Source organism: Pseudorasbora parva, chromosome 20 (assembly GCF_024679245.1).
Source record: "Pseudorasbora parva isolate DD20220531a chromosome 20, ASM2467924v1, whole genome shotgun sequence".
Classification (NCBI taxonomy): Eukaryota; Metazoa; Chordata; class Actinopteri; order Cypriniformes; family Gobionidae; genus Pseudorasbora; species Pseudorasbora parva.
The window spans coordinates 9,373,770-9,401,653 of NC_090191.1; the positions used below are offsets into that span (position 1 = coordinate 9,373,770).

At 37.4% G+C, this 27,884-nt stretch overlaps 1 protein-coding gene across 2 annotated transcripts; it reads left to right on the forward strand.

The window, feature by feature from the left end:
• The first annotated feature begins 889 nt into the window (after positions 1–889).
• On the forward strand, positions 890–27,130 carry LOC137049298 (gastrula zinc finger protein XlCGF57.1-like). 2 transcript variants are annotated; one of them, XM_067427806.1, is made up of 3 exons: positions 890–925; positions 2,105–2,264; positions 23,879–27,130. In XM_067427806.1, the coding sequence occupies exons 2-3, from the start codon at positions 2,105–2,107 to the stop codon at positions 24,913–24,915; spliced, it is 1,197 nt and encodes a 398-aa protein (XP_067283907.1). In that variant the 5' UTR covers positions 890–925; the 3' UTR covers positions 24,916–27,130. The 2 variants fall into 2 exon arrangements, with proteins under 2 accessions (XP_067283907.1, XP_067283906.1); XM_067427805.1 differs by lacking the exon at positions 890–925 and adding an exon at positions 932–1,232.
• Positions 27,131–27,884: the final 754 nt, after the last annotated feature.

Here is a 27,884-nt window from a genome sequence, read left to right on the forward strand (position 1 = left end):
GTTTTCAATCCTCAAATAAAGATTCAGACGGTTATGAATCAGCTTATTGATTCATGATTCTGATCGCCAATGTCACATGATTACAGCAGTTTGACACGCAATCCGAATTTTGAATCAATGCGCTGATTCATAACCGTTTGAATCTTTATTTGAGGATATTTATATTCCCTCATTAATTTATTTTTTTGTGTTTTCTATATTTTATGAGACAGTTAAAAAAATTATTAAACTTGTGTAATGTGATTTAGGTTCATTTAACATGCATTACGATGATACACTACTTTGGATTATTATAGTCTGTTACTGTTGTTATTGGACATATTTTTACAGTAATTTTGGACAGTTTTTTACAGTAATTGTACACTATTTTACACAGTGTGTGTCATGAGGTTGAGAGTATGATGAGAGGATGTTCATCTGTTGGTGAACTATCCCTTTAATGCTGATCTATGGCAGATTGAAGAAACAGCAGAACTAATGGATGACTCTGGGACAGTGGATGAACCGGAGAGACACTGGAGTGGATATCTCTCTCAGGGATAGGCACGTGGATGAACCGTCTGGATGATGGGACAATGAACACAAATACTGTGACTGTAGATGTCTATACAGAAAAATAAGACATAAAAAGTATTTCATTATTACAAACATTGAATGCATTGTGTTATTGCTGTAATTTGTACTTTTAACTCAATGTGAACCATAATACATTGTTATTAAATATATTTCTATAATACATTCAACTGAATATTTTAAAATATATTTCTATAATACATTCAACTGAATATTTTAAAATATATTTTTCTACGTAAACGTCTCTGCACTTTTGTGATTTTTTTTTAGACTCATTAGTTACTTTTATTTTGGTGTATTTTATGACGTCATAAGGCTGCGCCGCGCTCTGCTGTGATTCAGCTGAAGAAAGGTTTGTGTTGTGTTTAAAGCTGCGTAGAATGAATGATGTATTATCAAATGTAACATTCCACTGGTTTTTATAACATTCATCAGTGTTGTGTGAGTAAAGTAACAGAATAATCTCACGAGTAACAGAAGGAGCGTCTCGTTTAGCTCTTTATCGTGAATTAGTTCAAACATGAATTCAGTCTCTGGCGAGTGACGAGTGAACTAGAGCTTTTCAACTCTCCGAGTCAAATGAACCGATTGATCGAAGTGATACATCTTTCTCGATTCCTACAAATCAATAAATTGTTAATCTGCCTTATATATTAAAGGTATGTATAATCTTTATTATTTTTTATTAATTTATAGTGTTGATTTTAAGTGTTTTGTCTAATCAGGTCATTTAGGTCCATAACTATCACTCAGACTGATGAGTAGAGATGAATGCATTTAATTTATTTCATAGTTCAGTGTTAAAGTAAGTACATAGTAAAGTAGTAGCTGACCATCAGAATTTAACAACTGACCAAATAATAAAATATAGACTCCAACCAATGTCTAAAAAAACCACACACACACAAAAAAACGCTTTCTTCTTTGATATTCTTATTGTTTCAGAGAGAAGATGTTTAAAAACCCAACATTGAGTCAAAAGGACTTTCCTGTGAAAATTTGATGTTTGTAAAAGACAAAGAAATTGATTCCACCAAGTTGTTTCAATAAATGGTTAGGGAAAATATTTCACAGAACAGTAATTTTTAAATGATAATTAAAAAGTAAGTCTCCAAACATTTGATTTTACATAAAATTGATTTGTGTTGATGTTTGACAAATAAAACCAAAGAAGTGTAATTTAATTTAACATTGTTGACTGAATATCCTGAGAAAGACACATTAGATATGAGATGTCTCAATTTCTAAGTGTTAAAATTATCTGCAACCTTGTCTTAAATATTTTTACTTCATTCAAATGAATATGACTTTCCAAAAGAAAAATATATATTATTGATTAGTTTTTTTATTAAACAAATGTTCTATTAATCAAAATAAATTTAAAACCCAATTTAGATTATTTTCAACAGACTATTTTTTTATTGATCAAAAACCCCAAAGAATTGTATTTCTGATCAATTAATTGAATTTATGTTTGTGATGTACTTTAATTTGAAATTAACTAAACTTTTTTCTTCACACTATTATAAAGATGGCGTTTATTAAAGAGGAGAATGAAGATGTGAAGATTGAAGAAACATTAAGAGTGAAACTTGAAGAAACTGAGGAACAAACAAAGAAAGAGGAGAGTGAAGACATAAAGATTGAAGAAACATTCAGAGTGAAACATGAAGAAACAGAGAAACAAACAGGTTGGTTTCATTCTCAACGCTGAACTCAGTCCTTTGATCCTTATAATGATCTTTATATAATTTTGAAGACTATCAATAATATTTTACCTTGTAACATTTTGTATTTTAAGGGGGATTTTACTAAAAACAGTATATTCACTAAATATTTACCCCTAAATTATGCACCATTTCTCTTCTGCAATGCAAAGGTGTAACCACTAGATGGCTGTATAGCCTTACAAATAAATATAAACAGTTGCTGCTGAGCCAGAACAGAAGATAAAATACATTATTTGTATTAAGTTATTTTTTATTTACATGTAACTGGTTCTTCGAACCAGAGTCTTAGCTGTGAGAGGAGGCTGCTAATGAGGAAGCAACCACAACCACTAGTGGCAGTCGCTAACACACTTTTGAGACTGGGGAGTGAAATTTGCACTCACAGCTCTTACTGGCGTATGTCCATTACACATTACATATGAAACCCCCAAACAAAATAGTGGCAAAAGGATACAAAAGCGACTTAGAAATGAGTAGAGCAATAGAAGCAATCAAACCTACAATAGAGCCGCAATGTGCAGGTACCGTGATCAGTCCCAGTTAGTCCAGCACAGTTCATGGAGCAAGGTTTTTTTTAATTTTTTTTATGCAACAGTAAGTGCTAGTACTAATGGATCAAGTGTTGCCGATAAAGATGCTTCTTGATCAGTTTCTTGAAAATGGCTAAGGATTATGTCCGTCTATGTATAAACTGCTTGTTATTTACTGTTATTGTGAAGCGTCCTTGAGCTTGGGAAAGGCGCTATATAAATTTAACATTATTATTATTATTGTTCAGTAGCTCGGGTTGAAGTCATTCCACCAGCAGGGAACAGTCAATGTAAAGGTCAGTGAAAGTAGCGCTGGGTGGTTTGACCAAAAATCGGTATTAATGTTTTTTGTTTGTATTTATATACATTACTTTTTTTCACTGGACCTTTATTATGGCTTAATTTACTGCCAGGAGTAAATATTGTAAGGACAAATACAAATTTATAAAAAAAATACTACAATTTTCATTGCACTGCTCAGCCATGGAAACCCATTCCAGGAAGCTCTTTACAAACTGTTCTTGAGCTAATCTGAAGGCCACACAAAGTTTGGAGGTCTGTAGCTATGCACTGCGGAAAGTTGGTGACTTCTGCTCACTGTGCACCTCAGCATGCTCTGACCCGCTCTGTGATTTTTATTATTAGTTTTTTACATGGCCTACCACTTCATGGCTGAGCTGCTGTTGTTCCCAATTGCTTCCACTTTGTTATAATATAACTAACAGTTGACTGTGGGCAGGGATGGACTGGGACTAAAAACAGCCATGGAGTTTGACTAGGCCCAGCCCAAGGCAATCGGCGCACGGAAACCCGACAACAACAATAACACCTGGCATGAGTGTCATAATACTTTAATTGTGGCTCATCATACTATACCATCCAAACTACAGCAATAGCACTGATGTTGACTAGATGTTGTGTTAAAAGCATATTATTCTAGATTAACTTGAATAAATGGAGATCTCAAAACATTGCAGTACCTCTGGCTGAACCAATAAAAAACAGGTATCTGAAACACACAACAGTATGAGTTATGTGATAAATCACAAATTAATAAGATTTTAATATACAGTTTGACTTAAACGTGCAGTATGTAACTTTTGGCCACTAGAGGTCACCCATTCAAAATAATAACAACAGACGTACTTTGATGACGTCGGGAAAGTGCGTGGGCTCATGGGAGTTGTTGTCGTTGTCATTGTCAACCAGCGAATCTGGCATCTCCAGCAGAAAACATGTTCACTGACAAGGTAAGGTATCGTTATATTACATCTCTATTGTTGTTACGTTTAACTTAGTTACGGCTTTTCACTTTATGTATTGTCAATCTAATGAAATAGCATCGAGCTACCATTAGGTCTACTTAACAAACTTATCAGTGACGTTAGCTAATGTGTGAGACAGAATGTTGTGCGGGCGGTCGCTAGGTCAACATATAAGTTGAGTGACAGGTATGTTGACATATTAACCGCGCATCATAATTTGAGTTACTCAAATTATAGACATGTTGTCATGGCATCCGCGCTTGTCGAACATTCTGTCTATCAACTTGAGTCGCTGTTACTAACGTTTATGTTAGATCACAGGAATCTAACGTTACTACCCTCGTCCTGGAGAGATGTTGTCCAGACTCTTTTCGCTACAAAACATGTTTCATTACAAGTAATTCTAATAATTATATGTTTCATACGCCGAATCAGTTGTCATTGTGTGTGTTTGGATCAGGTTTGGATTGAAAACCTTACGTACAGGATGGTAACGCTCTCCAGAACGAGGGTTGGAGACTTGCTCGCTGTGAAATTACTTCACAATTAGGTAACGTTAGCACTTATATTATATTGTGCTATGCCAACAACGTGTTGTAAAGAAAACTGTAATTATATAATTACAAAACCATAGCAATAAGACTTATGATCACATAAGATGTACATCTCATACACATGCATCTTATGTGACCATAAGACTTATTGCTATGGTTTTGTACTTATCGAATTATAATGTCAAACATTTATTTTGTAATTATCAAATACATAAAAAAGACCTATGGTGAACTGATCATGTCCCTTCTGTATCTCAATATTTTTATTTTTATTTTAGAATTTTGTAGTAATATTTGACAATTAAAAAAAAATGTATTATATTAAATCTAACTTTAGCAAAGACAAAGATCAAACAATATGTAGGTATTTATAATAAAAGAATAGTCAAAAACCCATAGGAAGCAAGTAGTAAATTAAAAATATAATACAATATAATTTATAAATTTTACATAGACAAAAAACAGTTAATTACATTTTTTTTTTACTCAAGTATGGGGGTTTGAAATAAAATCTAAAAATAATGTTTGTTTTCCTGTCAACATGTGAATATATTGCAGGGAGAGACAGATAGCTCCTCACCGGATGCCTCAATAGCATCATTAGATATTAGCGATGAGACGTGGAGTCCCCAGCATGGAAAGAAAGACTTGTTATTTGGAAGAGTAACTGCAAGAGAAAGTAGGAAAGGGACAGGAAGGGCAATTAGAGCAGCTGGAGTGAGTGGGAGAGGAAGACCGGTAGCTAGGGGAAAGGCAAGAGCAGGCAGAAGAGCAGCAAGCAGTGGAGCAGAAACAAGAGAAGCAGTCGAAGTCATCGGTGAAGGAGGAGTGATTGGAGCTGCTGTAGGGATCGAAGCACCAAGAGGAAGGACTGTAGGTAGAAGGAGAGGGACGACAAGAGCGGAAAGTACTGCAAGACACAGCAGTGCAACCAGGGGTAGACAGGCAGCTAGAGGAAGAGGGACTAGAGCAGCACTTGGAATCTCTGAAGAGGACAGAGTGAGGGTGCAGAGGCTGCAAGAGGAAAGAAAGTCCCAGACACAGGTATCTTAGAGAAGACTGCAAGTCTCAGGATAAGATTAAGCTTCCTTTTATTAATGAGATAAAAATAAATAGATAAAAACATATATATTAATAGAGACAAGAATGTGGAAAATAGATTCATTTTGGATTATTCTTAGAGTACATTTGTTGAATTCTAAACTTTATTTTTAGGAGCAGATCCGGAATATGGATCCAAATGACGCTCGCTCACTCTTGATCAGAGTCATGGATAGAGAGCCTGGCCTTATCTTCGATGTGCTCCAGCCAGCTGCTCAGGGAACAGAAGTTCCATTACCAGGTGTGCCTGGATGGTGCAGCTGCTCAAGATGCAGGGAAATGGGATCCGACTTAGAAAATAAATGTTGTGGCAAGAGCGAGGCCAACTGTGTCAGTATATTGCCCCACATGTCATTGTATATTTTAGATGAGCATGTACTGAGATTATCACTAGGGTTGGGCATCGTTTTGATTTGAACGATTCTGATTCCGATTCCGATTCTTACTTTCGATTCCGGTTCTTTTCGATTCTCGATTCCGATTCTTTGAGGGGTGGAGTCAAAATATGTCACATCGATATTCAATGCTATTTTCAATACAACGGGGGAAAAACGCTGCATATACTGTCAATTAGATATTTTTTATATAATTTTTTTTTTTGTCGGTGATCTAGACAATCAAACATTTCTTCTGAAGAGATCACTTTATATGATAAAGCTTTTAAGCTTTTTCTCATATATAAACATTGATCAATTACTATTAAAATTATCTCACAAATATTTGTTAACTCAATGTATTTTTTACAACGGGGTAATTGTGTTGCAATAGTTTACACACAGCACAAGTAAGCTTGATTTTGAATGGTAAATTGAATAAACAAAGATACATATTACAAAAAATAGCACAAATAAATACAATAGAATAAAAGATATAAATGAAATAGACTGCTTTATTTTTTTCAGGTAGGTCTAACATTCAGGTAAGAAGCTGAATAAAAAAACGCAAAGTGGCTAAATAAATGTAAAATAACATTGGATAATGTTTTTGCAAAAAATTAAATAGTTTCATATAAAACCATTACAGTTAGACAAGTTGATCAGTCAAGAGCAGTGTGATCGTTTGTCTTTTTGTAGTTTGACTTTGAATACCTGCTGTCCCTTTAAGAACTGCCGCACTCATTGATCCTGAACACTGTTCCTGTTACTCATTCTTCATTTCTTCCTGAATTGTTTAAGACTGTGTTTACATACTGTTCAAAATGTGCACTGAGAATTTGAGAGTGTATTTGACCAACAATAAGCTGTAAAAAGAAGCGAATATTTGCACTTGTATGTCAGGGGCGGCTTTATTACGGTAGGCTATGTGTGTGTGCGCGCTTCAGATGTGAGCTTGAAATCTGCGGGGATTCGTAGAATTATGTGCAATCCCGCGCGAAATTCAGACCGATCACACACACTAACACTAACACGCTGTCGTAAGGAAAAGTCCAGCAGAACGCGCGTCCGTCATGTTCAGAGGTTAACCGGCTGAATGAGAAGATGCGGCTGCGTGTCAACTCGCTGTCGGTCAGAGAGGAGAGGAGAGGAGAGCAGCTGGGATAGATACTGTAGGCTGAGCAGGCTATCGTATCTTTTCAGATATTTCAGTATCGATATTTTTGACAACGCTAGTTGCACTGTGGCGACCCAGGCTTTTAAAAGTGAAATAAATCCACACTTCAGAGCCGCTTCCATGACTAAAAGAACAAGCGAGCGCGCAAGCACCGGAAATCAGGTGGCCATGGAAACCAAAACTTGCGCGCTTGGAACCGAAGATCGGAACCGAAAATAAATTTTCTAAACGATTCCAATGGAATCGTTATTTTTTAAACGGTTCCAAGTTAGAACCGGTCTTCGATGCCCAACCCTAATTATCACGGCGTCTCAGAAATGACATTTATGCTCTCCATGACACACAGCTGCCTGGGGATGACAACCGGGAATACCGCTATGCCGCCTACCGAAATTTTGTTTTGTGGAATTATGGTGCCCTTGGTGCGGGAAACCGTGTTGTCATCCCCAGCTGTTGTGTGTCCAGAATACGTGATAAATACCCGGACCCAGTTGGAAGATACACTGGGTTCATAGAAACAATTTTATAAACTTTAGTTGATAAAGACACCTTACTGTTGTTGTTTTCATTTGTGTTTGATTTTTATTTATTTATTTATCAATATCTAGAGCAGCAGACATAGGTGATTTTGATTTGTAAGTAGTTTAATTTTTGAAATAAAAATAAAAACTTGTGTTGGAATTGAACAAATATACTTGCGTCATATTTATTTACATGTCATGTTTCGGGAAAATTCGGAGTCTTCTCTCCAAAAAAAAAAAAAAAAAAAATACTGTTTAATAAACAAATTGCTCAGTTGTTCTCTTGATGTGTATTGCCGGGCCCTATAAGAGGAAAAAAAATGTCAAAAAATGACAAATTTGTTTCAGTGAAATGTATTTACAGTTTAAACTTTCAGCTGGTCACTGGTCATACCTAGGCCTCTACTGACGTGGGACTCAACAATGGTGTCTACAGCTGGAGGTTGAACACTTGGAAGTAGTCCAAGTGTTCGAGGGTCATCAGGACGTAGAATCCTCCGCCTTGGACAGCCCCTGTCAGAATCCAGTCTTTTTCTCAAAATGGCTGCCTGTAGATCAGGGATGTAGCTGTAGTTCTTCTCTTCTTTCATGGTGTAGACAGTCCATCTCCCAGATTTTTTTTGGTATTGTCGACGTAAGCTATAAAACAAATTTACAATATAGGTTGTATTTAGTTTGAATGCACTAATAAACATACATTTTACATTCTAAAGTCCTGAGTCTAAAATAAGATATTTATTTATTTAAAATGTTACACAAATTATACACTGCAGATAAATATGCTTTTAAGAATAGTGTGCACTGATAATTTATTGGCCATCTTACATCAATTGGCCTTTCTTTGTTGAGAAGTGGCGGTCTGTTTTTATGATGGTTGTAGTCAAGTGCTGCCAGGAGAGTACGTGCCTCATAAACCAATGGCGAGAAACTGAAACGTTTGCTTGCGTACATAAGTATATGGTTGTGAAAGGACTCCAGTTGACAGGTAGATCTGTGTAAATAATGTCTGAAGAATTATAACACAGACTAGAGGTTATAAAGAGGTTAGAGGTTATAGCTAGTTACCTGAAAGGCAGATATCTGTGCACATCTTTAAGCCATCTCTTGTTAAGCACAATCTTTTCTAGTGCCTTGTGAGCCTGTGACCCACTCTCCAGCCATTCTCTCTCATTATTGTCTGCCAGACAATCATGCAAGGATTTGCCAAGGTACCATGTGTGTTCATTGGTAACATGATGAAGCACACTGCTCCAGAGTTTCTACAAGAAATAGTTGCAGATTAGATCAGACAGTGTAAAAACAATACAAGTTCAGATGTCAATGTGTTGTACTTAGTGTTCTATGATCTAAATGTGGACGAGTGTCAAAAGATTAAATACATACACCCAAGTCAGCTGTGTGTACAAATTTATTTAATTGCAAATAAATGTATTATGTACACTGCCCATTATTTTTTTACAAAGTTATTTTGGAATACGAATCTGGAGCCTTTTCCATTATCAAGGTCAGGTTAGTTTTTGGTCAGTCTAGCCATATGATTAAACTTTGTTTTTAAAAGACCTCCTCAAAAAAGTTAACAATATTGGAGTAAATCTAAACATCATTTATGTATTTATTTATACGAATTTGGAATACAATTTTAAATGTATTACTTACCCTGAAATGCCCATCAGTCTCTGCTGTCTTACAACAGAACCAAAAGTGGTTAACAATGTCTTTGGTCCACTTCAGAAGTATTTTTTGCCCTGACAGCTGTCCTGCCTTAGTATGAAAAAAAAAAACATATTTAGAATATGTTATAAATATATGTTCACATGTCCAAATTGAAACTTTAAAAATATAAAAACCCACTGCTGTGATCTTCTTGGCCAGATTCTTCGCACCATGCCACATATCCCATGAGTGAAGTACTCCTGAGTCCTTGTACCTACCAGAGTTAGGATCTTGGAAACAAAACAAAAACAAAAAAGTTATTTTGAAGCTAATATATGTAATAGAAAAAAAACATCCACATCTACTAAACAAAAGATTATATATTTATTCAGTAAATAATAACTACTGTACTTACTCATAAGAGAAGAAATCTGATTGTGAGCATCCGTACAAATTTCTGTGAGCTTTATTTCAGTTAGAAGCTTGTCCATGGTCCTTACAAAAGCCTCTCTTTCCATAATTACAGAGTTTCGCTGGGTCTGCCTTTTGTCAATGGTCACAACAGATATAATCTCCTTTGATTCGTTCTCCATTGTGGTGTAGGTGCAGTACTGTGCACAGTGTCCTGGACTGTCCATTCTTCCATCTGCTGTAAAAGTCAAGAAAAAAAACGAATTCTGAATGAGAAATGCGATGACAAACTAGAAAATAGTCCAAGACAGGATAAAATAACAGATCAAAATATTAATATAAAATTGTACTTTAAAAAAACATATATAAAACAACAAATTTGAACTAAATCATGAATTAAGGATATTACACATAAAAATATAGTTTGAAATGGAATTATTTTCAAGAAGCCAGGGGACATACCTAGAACTACAACACTGTCTTTATCCTGCAGCCGTTGGATTGCTGTAGATCTCTTCACTTCCCAAAATTCCCTGATTGTTCCTACACAGTAGGTGTCTTGTATGTTAAAGAAAAGGTCCTTCCCAACAAATCCCATGTTCATGTATTTGAACAGGTGGGAAACTTTATAGTAGTTATTCCCAGACAGTAGTACATTTGTAGCCATCATGAAGTCTCCTGCCTGGATCCCATATTTTAGTGTGGGCTGTGAGTTCCACTTCCATATTTTGTGACCATTGGAACATATCTGTATTAAAACAATATTATAATTAGACAAACTCAAACTCAACTTTTCTGTATAAATTAAATTCCAATAAATAATGTAGATGTATACGTTGTTGTGGTATGTAGATACTTTTTGACTCACCCATTCAATGATTGTTCCTGTGCCTCTTGAAGTCAGATTTACTTCAAATGGTGCTGAAGCCTGGCAAGCCTGATTTGTCACATTGTTTGTGAAATTGCATTTCAAAACAGGCAGCTTTAGACACGTAACCAGCTGTTTCAAGTTCAAATGATACACTATTGATGCCTTCTGTCCAATTACATCATCCTCACACAAGACCTGTAAGCTAGACGGTGACGTGACCAAATCTTCTTCTTGGGGCGGTACATCATTCTCAGTGGAAAGTAGTACCGTTTCTTCCAGGCTGATGAACGGAAGCTTTTGCATCATCTCCAATGTTTTTTTTCCTCCACCAGTTCTGTGATTGTAAAACAACTATTACATTTTGCATTATTAACATGCGTTTACTTTTTTGAAAATTGATTTTTTTTTTTAAGATATCAGTAAAAAAGAAACTTATTATAACCACATCATTACACTAAAATATACAATATATAGGCCAAAATGGTTTCACTTCTTCCATTCAACTAGAAGGAATAACATACAGTCTATGTAAAGTTTGCCATTGATCGAAGACTAGCAACTTACATTCACAATCACACAAGAGTTTTAAACTATGAAACCTATGAACAAACCTCATACAAATAGGTGGGATGTAGTCATCATCCAAACTACTATCTTCACTTGCTGTTTCCAAAGCACCATCGTCATCTTTATCTCTCCAGTCAATTCTGAAAATAAAAAAAATACAAAGACCAATACATAATTCATTTAATCAAACATAAAAGTACACAAAGGGTGAGTTTATTAAGAGGATTTAGTTTCAAATATTGAGAGCTTTCATCATGGGTATAAAACAAGAGTAATATACAAATAATGGATTATAATAAAACTTACACTGTGTTTTGAAGATCATTAGCGTCTTCTTTTAGGGTAATGGTGGACTCATCATGAACACTCATTTTAGAAAAACTATAATAAAAAAAAAAAATAATTTTAAAATGTTATTACTAAACTATGTTGAAGTTTTGCAAACTAAATTCTGCTATTTGTGTTCATAAAGAAATTATTGAATATGAAAGGACTTTATGTAATTTCTGATTATGAATTTTACATAAAGTAACAATGTATTACTTCTACAAAATATTTTAAAATCACCTTTCATCCAGTGCCTGTTGTTCTATTTCAGCAATAGGAATTTCTTCAATATCAGACTCCAGAATGCATTTTTCTCTTTAAAAAAACATCAACAAAAAACAGATATTTGTTATAGTTTCATATGTATTGAACTGAAAAAGTAATATAATAAAGCGTGTGTATACCTTACCTATGTGATGATGACTCACTGGATGGTGGAATGGTTGAGAGAGTTTGAAAGGGCATTACATGTCTTTTGCTTGGAGTTGATGTGGATGGACCTCCTTTTTCATAACTGTTCAATAAGGAAATACATTTCAATTTAGTTTAGCATTACCAACCCATAATACATAGTGAGTGAGAGAACCAGCAATAAGTTGTTTATTGGAACGCGCTGTGTCGCTCCCCAGGTTTATCAATCATTCTAAAAACATTTATTTTGGAACTCAGAGATATATGAATAAGTAGATCATTATTAAGTCAATATTATATCTAGCTAGTATTAACATATGATAAAAGTGACGGTCACTTTACATTAATTGACCAAGATAGTGGCATATTACCTTATGAAGCTAACGTTACTTTCTCCAGCTACATATAAAACCAATAATAGCTAGTCCATCTGCGTTTTACACATGACATCATCGTGTCACCAAATATACGGATAGAAATATACTTTTGAATCAGTTTAAAAAAAAAAAAAAGCTGTTTCTGTCTCCAAAAACACAGGATCCGCCTGTTTGAAACGCCGATACAATACAAAATGTATACGTATTCAGCTAAACGCGTCTCAATGTGGTCAAGATCGCTATGCAATATGCAAACATACAGCATGCTATGATTATTATGTTAGCTGAATGGTTACTTAACTTACCTGTTTATTAAAACGCAAGCGAGATCAGCATCTCTCTGCAGTCCGAGCTTGTCACGAAGACTTCGCCATCTTTCAAACGCTTCTCCAAGGTTCACCCGTCTCTTGCTTCTCCTACTGTCCCAAAATCTCCTCGGGTCATTTTTTTCACCTGTACGTTTGCGCTTTGTTGAGCTGGCAGAACGTACAGGCAAAGAATAGTCATGATCCATAATGAATACTGACTTTTTTTACACGGGTGTTCCCCTAATACTATTCCTCTTTGAGTTTGGCGGTTCCGCCGAGTTCCGCGGGAGGACGCAAACGCGGATATGACGTGATAGACGGGCGACATAACGGAAATAAAGACACGGTCCGTGTCTTCGAATTAAAATATTAATTTCTCTGGATTTAGAAGTTAATTGGAACTGTCTGGATAATGTAAACACACAACTTTAAAAAATATATAACATAGATATAGTGATTTTTTATATTTTTAATGCTGAAACATTACATATTGTGCCTTTAAATACTCACCCAGAAAAACAATCCAGCGATGGCATTTTATTCAATGTTGGGGGATAAGGATTTTCTTCAACAGGTCGCTGCAGGTCACACCCTACCATCCTGACTTTGTACTCTTCAAGTGCAGACATTTTAACCCGTGGTCACAGAGCTGCCGGACACTTTAACTCAGACTGCAAATTGACAGATGTTGCTCTGCTGCCAAACCTGAGTATGCATTTGCTAAGTTCTTGAAATGCAGAGTCAGTTTTTTGAATCAAGAAGAGCCAAGTCGGCATAGAGTGTAGCATGGGACAGAAAACGCCTGTGGATGCTCTATGTGATTGTGTCCATAATCTAGTTATGGACCTCAACTTCATAGGCTCTGTATTAGGGCTGTCAACGAATATTCTAAATTCGAATATATATTTGAATAGTTTTTAAAAAACGAATTTTGAAGGTGAAAATTAATATTCGAATAAAAAAAAAAAAAAAGGAAAATAAGAGGAAAAAAATCCCCCGCCGCAGTAGTAGAGGCGCGGCTGTCTGCTTTGAGAGTGAGCGCGCGCATGGGTGTTCAGGGACAGGTCACAGGAGTCACACTGTCACTGAAAGTTGACGCGTCTTGCAGGGAAGATGGCAGAAAGTGCAGAGCCCAACTCGACCGCAGCAGAGAAAGAGATTTTAACTCCATAATCTAAAAAGCCATGTCTGGAAGTACGTTGGATTTTGGTCGGTAGGAGGTAAAATTGTTGAGCCGCGAGATAGTTATATGCAAGCTATGTAAGATACAGTTAGCATACCATACCTCATTTTATTTAACATTAAACAGAAACATTACTAAAATGTAGGCTACTGTACTGACTGAAGAGATATTGCATGAATAAAGGATAAATGCACTGCTTTCACTGGTGTGACTATTTACCATGTCAAGGAAAAGTTCCATGTTTGGCACAGCTCGCTCGGAGCCCGCAATATGCTGTAAAACTTCAATTAATATTAATAGTATTTGTTTCAATCACTGAATGAAGCCTGCTATATTTGGGACAAGAGTCGCGACCTTAAATTGCTTGCACAAAACAAGCAGCTCTCAAAGTTTGTTCATTTAAACCGTCATCCGCAGTGAGGGCAAGAGAGAGGTCTGCGGTCTTGGCCATTAGTTAATTTATATATAATAATATTTAATAATTATATATAATAATTATATAATTTATAATAACAATCTACTTGTTTTGGTGTAATATGTTGTCAAATATGTATAAACTTAAATTGACAAACTATACAAGTAGTTTATGTCTCTTTGTATTAATTTGTCCTGTTATTGACGTAATGCGCGTCATTGACAAAATGCACGCCCAGATGTTCGAATAGTTCGAATATGCGTGTTTTTTTTAGAGGGAATATTCGAACGTCATTTTTGAGCAATTTTGACAGCCCTACTCTGTATGCATCTGTGAGAGTCTCATCACTTGTTGTCATTTCTCCAGCCATCATTAGGGCCCTATAATTTCCGCGATCACAGAATCGCGGACGGAATCGCGGAATTTGCATATTAACACGGAATCTAGTGTTAATGCAGATTTTCTGAGAATTTTACATATTTGTAATGAAATTCTGATTTGTGTGGGAGCAGAACATATGTCTAAGGAAAATGCAGACCGCGGGAAGCAAATCTTGGCGACACAACCCCTCCCCTCATTTCAGCTCTCCCTTCAAAACAATGCAAGTATGGCGAAGTTGGTCTCCGCGGCTCTGCTTTCGTCAGCGGAAAAGTTAAGAAACTCGATGCTAACGGCGGTTTCACACTGCACGCGCAGGCAGCGCAGAAGCTTTGCGTGTGGAGAGCGGGAGCCGCGCGGCCGTTGTGCTCAGGCAGCATTGGTTGCACGCAGCTGAACAGCGGCTCGTGTATTGCAATACAGATAAATATTGTCCATTCTGTCAGATTTTCCGGTGGTCTGCTCAACCCCTGTCATTCTCGTACTTTGATTTATGATAGGCACATTAGGCACCATATCTCTTGCAAATGCGACCGTGTTCCCCTCTGTTCCAAACACATTTAACATGCGGTATATGGGTAGTTTACATGATAAAAGTAACGGTTAAGTTAAGATAAGCCTCTAGTTTTAATCTTTTAAAGGGGCCTTTGAAGTTTGGAAAAACTTCCTGCAGTGTTGTGTTTTCGTGTATTTTATTTTTTATTTTTCACATCTCTGGGTCATAATGGTGATTTTTTTTTTTTTTTTTTTAAACCCACAGAACAATTCACTACATTATTTCATGGTGAAATGTGTTTTGTCATGTTCATTTTCAGCTTTAAATGTTTTACTTAGTACTGTGTGTAAAAGATGATTTATGATTTTTTTTTTTAGTTCTTCATAAATGTTTTTACTTGAAAGAAAAAGCTAATGGAGCACTTTCAATTTAACTTATATAAACTGATATAATGTATTTTACTGGAAAGTTTAAAGCTCATAACCATTAATATTTGAAGTGCAGTGTTAGGTTGCATTATGCAGTATTTGTCCTATAAAGTAAATGTGGTTTGTTACCTCAAATTTAAGGTAATTCCTATTTTTTGTTTTATGTTCTATTATATTAACATTAAAAGCACACTCTTTTTTGACTAAAATAACAGTAAAGTGTAAAAAAAAATATATATCCCAAAAATTAAAACGGGAAAAAGGAATCTGCAAAAATTAAAACGGAAAAAACGGAATTTGCAAAAATTAAAACGGAAAAAACGGAATTTGGGAAAAAAATAAAACAGATTTTATAGGGCCCTACATCATCTTCCTTTTTTGTGGAAGTTCTGCCTCCAATTTAAGCTCAAAGTCCTCTTCCACCATGAGTTATGCATTTGCCCACTGGACAAAGGTATCAGCAACTTGCTTAACTAAATTAAAATCTCTTGCCATGTTCTTCAAGGTATCTTGAGTTGCCATTACCATCCTGTGTGCAGTTAAGATATGAAGTCCCAAGTTTCTTGCAAAATATGCATTTAAACACATGACACTATTAGAGGCTCCTCCGGCTGACGGCAAGTACGACGCACTTAAAACATTCCTGTTGCACCTCTTTGAACTGTTTTGAGCTGGACTGTTCTGTTTGGGGTACCTGTTTGGGCTGACCCTATTATTATGGGTGAATTCTGGGGGGGCCTGTGTGGTGACCAACAAGTTAAACTGTATTAGACATTGACAAAGACGCGGTCCCATTAAGGGAGCAAGTTTTCGTAGAGAGAGAGTTCGGGGTTAACCTTGTGTGACAGTTGTTTACATTGCTCGCTGCACAGTTTGGTGAATATATTGAAGTGGTTAGTAAAGCTGACTCGACGCATCTCCGTCTCCTGTCTGATCACTTATTGCACTCCACACATTATATATATATATATATATTCCTCCGCCATAATCTTTTTTCTTTTTCTCCACAAATCAGCGCAGAGACAATTTGGAGCAAACTTTGTGCAGTTTATAATTTTTAATAAGAATTCCAAGTCTCGCATGAGAACTCCGGTCTGACGCACGTGATCTTGCGTGTTTACTTGTCACATCGCACGTGTTTGGTTTGGAAACTTAGTTTGCGCACCGGAGAGAGTTGTCAGCAATTGTTCCTCTTGTGCAGTCATGCAGTGTGAAACCTTCTGTCACCGATCCATCGTGCAGTGTGAACACAGCAGTGACTGAATGATACCCCAGATAGTCATGCAGTGTGAAAAGAGCAGTGACCCGACGAGATTGAAAATCGGGCAGTCTGAACTACGCTTAAGAGGCTGGAAAAGTACATATAAGGAACATATGTACATATATGTACATATAAGGAACAGCTGGAGGACCAATTTGTAACTTATTAGGTCAATTGACAACATCAATGGGTATAAAAAGAGCCTCTCAGAGTGGCAGTGTCTCTTAAGAAGTCAAGATGGCAAGAGGACCACCATTTCCCCCAATGCTGCGGCGAAAAATAGAGCAATATCAGAAAGGAGTTTCTCAGAGAAAAATTGCAAAGAGTTTGATGTTATTCTCATCTACAGTGCATAATATCATCCAAAGATTCAGAGAATCTGGAACAATCTCTGTGCTTAAGAGTCAAGGCCGCAAAATTATACTGGATGCCCGTGATCTTTGGGCCCTTTGACAGCACAGAATCTCATACAGGAATGCTACTGTAATGGAAATCACAACATGGGCTCAGGAATACTTCCAGAAAACATTGTCGGTGAACACAATCCACGGTGTAGGCGTTTCCTCTGGGCCAATGCTCATTTACAATGGACTGTGGCAAAGTGGAAACCTGTTCTGTGGTCAGACGAATCAAAATGTGAAGTTCTTTTTGGAAAACTGGGACGCCATGTCATCCGGACTGAAGAGGACAAGGACAACCCAAGTTGTTATCAGCACTCCATTCAGAAGCCTCCATCTCTGATGGTATGGGGTTGCATGAGTGCGTGTGGCATGGGCAGCTTACACATCTTGGAAAGGCACCATCAATGCTGAAAGGTATATCCAAGTTCTAGAAAAACATATGCTCCCATCCAGACATTGTGTCTAGAATGCGTAGAAGAAGGATCTGGGTACTAAAATGGCCTCCAGTCCAGATCTTTCCCCCATAGAAAACATTTGGCACATCATGAAGAGGAAGATGCAACAAAAACCTAATCGTTGAGCAACTAGAAGCCTGCATTAGACAAGAATGGGATAACATTTGTATTCTTAAACTTGAGCAACTTGTGATGCCACACAGTGGTAAACATTTCTCTTATCCCAAATTTTTTGAGATGTGTTGATGCCATGAAATTTAAAGCTACACTGTGTAACTTTTTTTTATTCTTAGCTAAAAAAACGTAGTTCTTTTAAAAATGTGTGTTCATGAATGTATATTTACTTCTTTCAAGTAATAAAGTATTCTCGTAAGTTTATAATATGCCATTGAAAATACATACGGGTGAGGGGTTCGAATGCTGGTCGCCATGTTGCCCCTCCAGCTTGAAAGTACATTAGCCAAAGAGGGACATACCCGTAAATTCAAGCTTCACTTTTCGCGTTTTAACACCCGATGGCACCTTGTCAAATGTGAGGGGGATTGCCATGTTAATTTTGCACTAAATCGGCCACCGTAGGAGTTAAAACGAAATCGGAATTGAGAGGAACAGAAACTAATATTCACTGGATGGTCATAAACCTTTTCACCGCTAGATGAGGGAAAATAACACACAGTGTAGCTTTAAAATCAACCTATTTTTCCATTTAAACATATAATATGTCATCTATTTAGTATTCTGAGGAACGTTCTCAATGATGCACACTGAGGTATTTTGTTTTATGCACAATTTGTACAGTGTCAACTTTTTTGAAATCGGGTTTGTCTATTTTATATATATATATAATGTTTGGAAATTACATTCTATATGTTTTAAGTTGACTTTGGCATGCTTAAATTACTTGATTTTGAATCATTTTACTTGATTTAGAAGATTTAAAACCCTTTCAAACTTTCAAATGCAGTGACCCCCCAAATCAAGACTACATTGTATATCAGCTGGGATGTGCAGGTGGGCAAGGGGTGGGCAATATAATAGATTATAATAGAATACGGTATAATAGGCTAATATGAGAAATGTAATATGATAGGCTATGAGTTTTTTTTTTTTGTTAGGATATATATATATAATTTTAAAAAACACCCTAAGCAAATTACAAAAACAATAGTTAATAAAAATAAAATCAAAATTCAGATACTAATACATATTTATTTAATATGTAGGCCTATATATTTATTTAACATCTGTAGTTGTTTGATTAACATTAATGACAGACAGGTATTTAATTGGGCTGCTGAATGCATGGGTGTAATATTTGTGACACATATCCAGTTATTACCCACCTGTTTACGTACACTTAAGCCATAACCGACTGTGTTCATGCGATGGACATTTTGACATCAGTGTGCGCATGTATTTGAGTATTCAGGAGCAAGGATAACTGATCACGCGTGCGACAGAGTGCGCACGAGAGAGAAGGGAGAGAGCGCACGCGAGAGAGCGCTTTTGTTGTGTGTCATTCAGCGCGATTCCGCCTATCTCGCCTTCACTAAGTATAAAGAATTGCAGTTGAATGGTAGCCCATTTTGTGATACGACGGTCTTGGCATTTCATTTACCTGTAAATTATATTCAACCCGCCAAAGGGGCTAGTGGGAGTGGCTGCCGTACCCGCCACAGCTGAAATCTACCCGCATTTGGCGGGTGTTAATGTCAAGCCCTGTATGTATGTATGTATATATATATATATATATATAGCATCAACAAGGCATTTTCACCCACAGGACTGCTGCATACTGGATGTATTTCCCTTTTCACACCATTCTTAGTAAACCCTAGAAATGGTTTTGCGTGAAAATCTGCCATGTGATTGGTTGATTAGATAATTGCATTAATAACAAATTGAACAGGTGTTCCTAATAATCCTTTTGGTGAGTGTGTGTAATATATATATATTTTGGTTCTTTTTTATTTATTTATTTTTATTATAAAATTTATATTATAAATTTATATTTTTTTTTTATTTTGTGTGTGTGTGTGTGTGTGTGTGTGAGAGAGAGAGGGGCGGGGGGGGACTGTGTGTGTGTGAGAGAGAGAGAGAGGGGCTGGGGGGACTGTGTGTTCACATAGCATCAAATAGTCTGACGCTGTTTTAAAGGATTCAGGAAATCAAAATTGAAGTTGTTTAGCTTTTAGTACGATTGTGTTAACCTTAAAGTTATGAATAAGCTGGTATGTTCCAAAACAATGACAAAATTTGCATTTAGGAGATATAAGCATTCAAAATTTACAGTCTCTCACTTCCGTTAAAACGATTCTCAGATTTTGATGACATCATCGCAGACTTCACCTTCTTGTCAAATCTTCTGTCCAATCAAAATGCTCTTTAGAATCTAAAGCCCGCCCCCTACACTGTTGAAGGTGCGGCTGAAATCGGTCAGTTGTTAACACGCATTTACTAATTTCTACATGGTAAAGGCACATAGTACACTATATATGTAATAGGAAACGATTCAGTGTAAAATATGCTTTCATTTGAGGCAAATAAAGTCTGTTTTCATGTTCGTTTCACGCACAGCAGCAGCGCGCATACACCAACGTCTCTGATCTATATTTAGACTACAGACACGAGAGCGCAGCACGGATCATATGTGTGAGTCAGCGCAGACAACAAACATATCGACCCATTTGAATGCTGCATTTCAAAGTGATATGGAGGAGATTATGATGGTAAACAGTGTTAGAGGAAACTGGCTTCACCAAACAGAATGGTCCGCTCTAGTCAAACTGTATATTAACAAAACACTATTGGCTATTTCAAAAAAGGGGAAATTACGTCAACACATTGAATAATGCGGCTCGTTCAAAAGCACTTCCGTGGGCCTTTAAGATCTGCATTGGCTTTAATGAAGACCACTTGTTCCACATGGCTGTGGACTGACCACATTTCCATTTCCACATTTAGCTGTGCTAAAAACTTGCTCAGACTGTACACTTGTAGGTGGGCAACTGAGATACTGCAGGGCAAAGCGTGTAAGATTTGGCCAGCACTGAAGCTTGCCTGACCAGTATTTCACTGGGTCATCGGTAAGGCTAATGTCCCTATCTGCCAGGTAGGCCTCCACATCACCTGATGGTAAAAGTGTGTTAATTGGAATAGCCGATTTCTTTTTCTGCAGGAAAGATGAGACTGGAGTGCTGCTGGTGGCAGGTGTTTCTTCTGTGATTCTTGCAGGTGTAGCCACAGGGTCACAGAGCTCCATCCAGAGGAGTAATGTCCTCTTCAGTGCCTCCACATCAACATTGTTTGGAAAACAGCTGGCCTTATATCTGGGGTCAAGTAGAGTGGCAAGCAGAAATGTGGAGTTTGCAAAGATTGGTTCGAAACGCCATTCTAGTTCTTTGCTCAGAATGACTGCCAGTTTCCTTGCTGCTGTGCCTAACCTTTCCCTGGACTCAGCCGCAACATCTTAGCCCAGCCCAACTGTGGGATCCTGATCTTCATCACCAGCCATGAACTGATCAGATTTATCCTCAGATTCCTCACCAGCATGCAGTGACCTGATGATGGAGCACAGGCCATGCAGGAGGGGGATGACCTCAGAGATGGAGGCGCTGTGTTTTGAGAGCGCCCGTGTGACTTCCTCAAAAGGACTAAGAACAATGAACATGTCTGATGCTAACCCACACTCATTTGGATAGATGATTGTTGGAGCTTTACCCATGTTAGTCTCCTGTGTCATCATCTACACAGCCATCTGCTGCTCCACCAACCGCTGGAGCATGTAGAACATATAGTTCCACCTCGTTTTTATATCTGTTATGAGCATGTGCTGTGGGAGGTTCAACTGTGTTTGCAGCTCATGTAGTCTTTTGCTGGCTTTGCTTGAACGATGAACATGGCCAATTATGCTCCTGGTTTTGGAGAGAAGGGATGTCACAACCCTGTCCTTCTCCAGTGCTTTGATCACCACCAAGTGAAGAGTTTGAGACACGCAATGTGCCCATATTCAATCAAAGCTTTCACCATGTTTGCTGTATTATCTGAAACAACTAACCCTATTGTGACAGACTGACCAACAGATTCTTCCCACTCTTTTATCTTTTCCTTATGTGTGCTCATTGTCCAGCAAACCAACATTTAGCAGCCCTGCTTTCCTCTTTACTGAAGCTTTACCTACACGTTCACACCAGTGCCCAGTAAGACAGAGATATGCATGTGCGTTGTGATTTGCTGGTCCAGAGATCTGTAGTGAGGTTGATAACACCTCCTTCAGCTGCCTTAAGTCACTGGACCAAATCTTCTCTCATTGCCTCATACAGCTCAGGCACTTCAGTTCGACTGAAAAAGTGCCTCGATGGGATCTTGTACATGGGCTCTAAAAAGCCAACAAGTGTCTTGAAGCCTCTCCTCTCCACCACAGAGAAAGGTTCAATATCATTGCAGATCATTTTACCAATAATCTCTGTAATTTGTTTTAACCGGGGATGGTTTGCTGAGAATGGCTGCTTTGCTGCAAATGCAGTGATTATTGGTGAAGAGGAAGATGAATGTGAATGTGAGCCCTTAGCAGTACCCAGCTGAATACCAGTGACCCGAGAAGGAAGAGAAGAGTAGGAGGTGACTGATACAGTGGGCTTTTTCATGTGATGAACATATAGCAGATGTTTATGTAGAGATGTTGTGTTGTAATGTTTTGCATCTCTACCTCTGCTTAGCTTGGACTTGCAAAGCTTGCAAATGGCTTTGGAGGGATCATTTTCAGAAACAGTGAAAGAGTTCCATACTGCAGAACTCCTCTTGGACTTTGGTGGAGGAGGACCTCCATCCCCAGATGCAATATTGGTCTCAGTGGGGGAAAGGTGGCTGCTGCTGCCACTGTTAATTAATTTGTAATATAGTAGTTTTCATACCACTACTTACTTTATTTTTTGCGTGAAGTGGACTGTTAGAGCCAGCTGACGGTTAAAAAAAGAAAAAGAAAAATCTCCGACAGGCAGAGACTGACTGTGGCTAGTCGCATTCTACCAAGCACCACATCTGAACAAACCCCCACAAACTCTACTGGTAATTAAGTACTACAAACAAACCGAAATAAAAAAACAAACCTGAAGCTGAAGAAACCGTAAACGTTAACGGAAAAGACCCGCAAACCTGAGTGACTGAGGGAGGGACAGAGAGAGAAAGAGTGCTGTTCTCTTCTCAGTGTTCTGTGAGTGAGTGAGCAGAGCGGCTACAGGACACAGCAAATCTGTATGTGTAGGGGAGGGGCGCTGTGACTAGCCTATTACAGAACGGAGGCACAGTCAACTACCCAATGAAGATTTTTATTCAATCCGAGCACAGATATTGACTCGTATTACTCGTATAATACTCATACTCGGCAAAAGTGTTTTATCTGTACCGGATACTCGTTTCCAGCTCAACTCTAATATGCAACAAACTATTTCTGTGGGTTTTTCCTATGGACTCTAAGTGTCAGGTAAGAGTTCATCTAAAGGTCATTAAACGAACAAAGATCTTGTTTGTTTCTTTGACGTTTGATCCAACAAAATGTGTTGCTATCTTTGGGGTTGCTCAGAGTTTGTCAGGCTGTAAAGTAGCCTACTTACCTGATGATTTGTCACTTGATGCAGACTGACCGATGTCCACTTCAATCAAGGCTATAAATTGTTGAGTTTTGTGTGGAATATAATATTTGTCTTCAATTCCTACAAAGCAGATCATCCTAACCAGATGTGATAAATAAGGGGACATACAAAATGTGCAGTGGTGTTTGAAAACCTCTGGGTGTATTGAGTATAAGATCTGTGGGCAGGATGGGGAACTGTTCCTGGAGAGCCACTACTCTGCATACTTAAGCTCCATCCTTGATCAAACACCTACAAAATTAAATTCAATCCAACACCCAAGTTTAACCATAAGACTTCAGGACTGCTTGAAAATTACAGGCAGGCAACTTCGATTAGGGATGAAACTTAACATTGCAAGATATTAGCCCTTCAGGGCCAAAGTTGCCCACTTCTGATACATAGGATATAATAGGGTATATAACATACATGTTGTTGTTTTTTAAATGCATAAACTGTTTTATGTATGTTTTTGCCCTAGACCTCATGGAACTGAAAGAGGAGAGTCATGAACTTAATGAAAGGGAAGAAGAGAAAGATAAAGATCATGATTTCATGCCTGGAGAAAGATCGACACAAGCTGAAAAGACAGGAACTGAAAGTTATTTCACTTGCCAACCATGTGGAAAGCGTTTCAGACATAAAGGAAACCTTAACGTTCACATGAGAGTTCACACTGGAGAGAAGCCATACAATTGCCAAATGTGTGGAAAGAGCTTCAATCAACAAGGAAGCCTTATAGTCCACATGAGAATTCACACTGGAGAGAACCTTTTCACCTGCCAACAGTGTGGAAAGAGTTTCAGGGGAAAAGGAAACCTTAAAGTCCACATGAGAATTCACACCGGAGAGAACCCTTTCAACTGCCAGCAGTGTGGAATGAGTTTCAATCGAAAAGGAAGCTTTAACAGGCACATGAGAATTCACACTGGAGAGAAGCCTTACACCTGCCAACTGTGTGGAAAGAGTTTCGCTGGGAAAGGAAATCTTAACGTCCACATGAGAATACACAGAAGCGAGAGCTCTTTCACCTGCCAACAATGTGGAAAGAGTTTCACTGAAAAAGGAAGCCTTATAGCCCATATGAGAGTTCACACTGGAGAGAAGCCTTTTACTTGCCCTCTGTGCGGGAATGGCTTCACACGGGAACGAAGCCTTAAGGGACACATGGATATTCACACTGGAGAAAAGCCATTTTCATGTCAACAGTGTGGAAAGAGTTTCAGACATAAATTGACCCTCAATAACCACATGAGAATTCACACTGGAGAGAAGCCATTCATATGTGGTCAGTGTGGAAAGAGTTTCAGATATAAAGATAACCTTAAAGTTCATATGAGGATTCATTCAAACAGTTTTAGTTGTCATCAGTGTGGAAAGAGTTTCTCAGACAGAAAAAACTATGAAAATCATGTAATAACTCACACCAGAGAGAAGTTCCCATGTCTTCAGTGTAAGAAGAGTTTCTCATATCAAAGAGACCTGAAACGGCATTTGAAAACTCATTCTGGAAAGTAATTTAAGGGTGGGTTGCACCAACAAGTATTACATTAAACTCAGTTTAGAGCTAATCTATGATTTGTTGATCTAGGCTTTATTTTAAATCGATTTAAATCGTTGCACCACTTAACTTAAAACCCTGATTAACAAATCTGGGATTAGAATTTAACCTGCGATTAAAACCTCCATTGGCCATGATGTATTCGCCATTGACAGCAACAATACTAATATTCAATGTTCTACTTGTACTGACCACCAGAAACTCTCTCTGGCAAGTAGAAAAGGAAATAAACTTGTAAAATGTCAGCTGTCTTTATAAAGCTCTACGTAGAGAGACCGTTACTGATCAAGCAGGCAATGAAAACACTGCGGCAGCGCATGCGGATTTCATACGCCTGTAAATATATATTTAGAGAAGGCTATCAGTTAATGGAGTATATTGTGGCAGGGTAACTTATGACAAACAACTGACATAATTGGCTATCATGAGTGACTATAGTTACTTCGCTCTTGACAGTGCCGCCCATCCCGTTTGATCGGGCGGGCATGAGAAACGCAAGGCACGGCCGCGATCACTGGCGCTCACCTCATCGTCACAACTGCCGACCGTTAAATGCTAAATATAATTCTCTCTTCTCTTCTTTGTCTGACACCGAGATGAGTGACGGATCTGGATCCCGGACTCGAAAGCAGAACTCACTGGCCACCACGACCCTCACACTCTGACGGCTCAATTCGCTTTAAGTTTTATTTTTATTAGTAACATTAGGCTAACAAACACCTCTCTGAGACCTGACGACACACCCACTGTTTCTATCTCTGTTCAATCATTTGCATAGTTTAATTGTAGGTGCACTTTATTTTATTTAAACCTCTTCACATGTAAATTTAAAATTAATCCATAATTGAGATTTAAATCTGAGTTTAAAGTTATGGAGCAACAGGATTAAAGTTAATCTATTTTAAATAGACATTAAATCCAGGATGAAAATGATGGCTTAAAGGTAAACCTGCTTATTTTTAAACACGGTTTAAAGTTTGGAGCAACAGAATTATAAAAGAAACCTTGATTTAATATAGATTTAAGATTAATCCTTGTTGGTGCAACCAACAGTGTTTTTCAGTGTGACATTGTTTAAAAAAGTAATTTCAAAAATCAACTTACTTGTACAGATACTCCTGAAAAGTCATAAACGGCATCAAAAATATGTATCAAATGTAAAAATATGTATAAAATATGAAAATAAATTGTGTGTGAAATTAGGGCTTTATTTACATTGTAGCCGAATCAGATCAGATTCTTTGATACACTCAAAGAATTTAGTGTCATCTTATTTTGTGCGAGGCTGTTCACATGACCTTTAAATGTGGCCCGGATCTGATACTCATCTTCAACGAGACTTTTTGTCAAAGTCTTGTTGGCATTCCTAAGTCTTAATCAGACTTTACTCTGGGACTCTGGTCCTTGTGGCTTTGCTTATCTTGAATTTTTAATTTAGGTTTCTACGGCTGCTTGGTGAAGTTTCCAGCGAAGAAAGAAAAGTTGCTAGAAATGTGGAAAACAGAGGAGTTTTGATTAAATCTAAGGCCCTGTTTACAACTGGTATTAGTTCTCCCAAAAATTTAAATTGTCATTAATTCCTCACCCTCATGTCGTTCCAAACCCGTAAGACCTTAGTTTATCTTTAGAACAAATGAAGATATTTTGGATGTAAACTGAGAGCTTACAGACCTCTACATAGACAGGAACACAATGACCACTTTCAAGGCCCAGAAAAGTAAGAAAAACAGTTAAAATAGTCCATGTGACTACAGTAATATAACCTTAATGTTATGAAGCAAAGAGAATATTTTACTTTTTGTGTGCAAAAAACAAAAATAAATTTAAGATTAAAGCTGCGAGCAGCGATGACGGGCCCAAGCCGGTGGCACCGCCACCCTGGTGGCATCAGCTTAACTGTGCACAGCAGGCAATAGGCATTTAATATGGACAAAAATAAATAAAGGGACTATGTCAAAGTCATTTGAATTCACCTCATTAACTGCAGCAACTGGTGCTGCTATGACCAGGAACCACAACAGTCACATCTCTGAGATCAATTACATTTTATTCATTAATTTATGTCAGATGATGTCAAATGTCAATTTCAAAATGAGTGCAGAATACCGTCCAAATGCAGAAGTTGTATTATCCTTATTCTTCTCTTAAAAATAAATTAAGCCAAATCACAGAGACCGCAACAATGATTATAATATCAGTGTCAGGGAAGAGTAATATGCATGCATATAATTTATGGAAGTTTATTATAAACAGCCACTTTTATAAGATCATGTGAAATTATTATTTTTTCATCCATTTGAATTCTATCAATAAAGAATTAGTTTAATGGGGGTGTCATACGTGATCTTTGCAAACACAGCACATGACCTTCTTTAAAGCCCATGTTATAGAAAACAATTAGAAGTATTAGGATATAACTTTCAATTATGCGCAAATGTATCTTTTGCAGCTCAAAATTTTGTAAGTTCAGAAGACCAGTATTTAATTAAAGATATAATATATGTTTTAGTTTTACTTATTTTTCAAAATAAAGTGATAGATATTTGTAATAGCCTATGGTATGAAAGGGTTAAATTATGAAAAAACAAGAGACAAGGTGACACACACAGAGTGAGAGAGACCCCCTCCACACACACACACACACACACACACACACACACACACACACACACACACACACACACACACACAGTGATCCTGAGAGAGAAGGGGGGGGGGGTGAAAGACACAAAATCTAAACAGTGAGAGAACATTGTTTTTATTTCACTGTCTGAAAACACTGTTTTGCAATAACAACAATAGTTTTATCTTCAAAACAGTGTTCCCTAGGACATATCCAACCTGGTTACTAAATAAGGCTACATTTCCACCTTCTGGTTATTCTATATACCGGTAGCTCATTGGTTCTCATTTTTAAGTTAAACAC

What these genes read in the sequence shown, in the direction of transcription:
- LOC137049298 (XM_067427806.1), top strand. Translation starts at nt 2,105, where the DNA reads ATGGCGTTTATTAAAGAGGAGAATGAAGATGTGAAGATTGAAGAAACA. An exon ending in AGAAACAGAGAAACAAACAG is followed by an intron (nt 2,265 to 23,878) that starts GTTGGTTTCATT and finishes TTTTTGCCCTAG; the next exon opens with ACCTCATGGAACTGAAAGAG.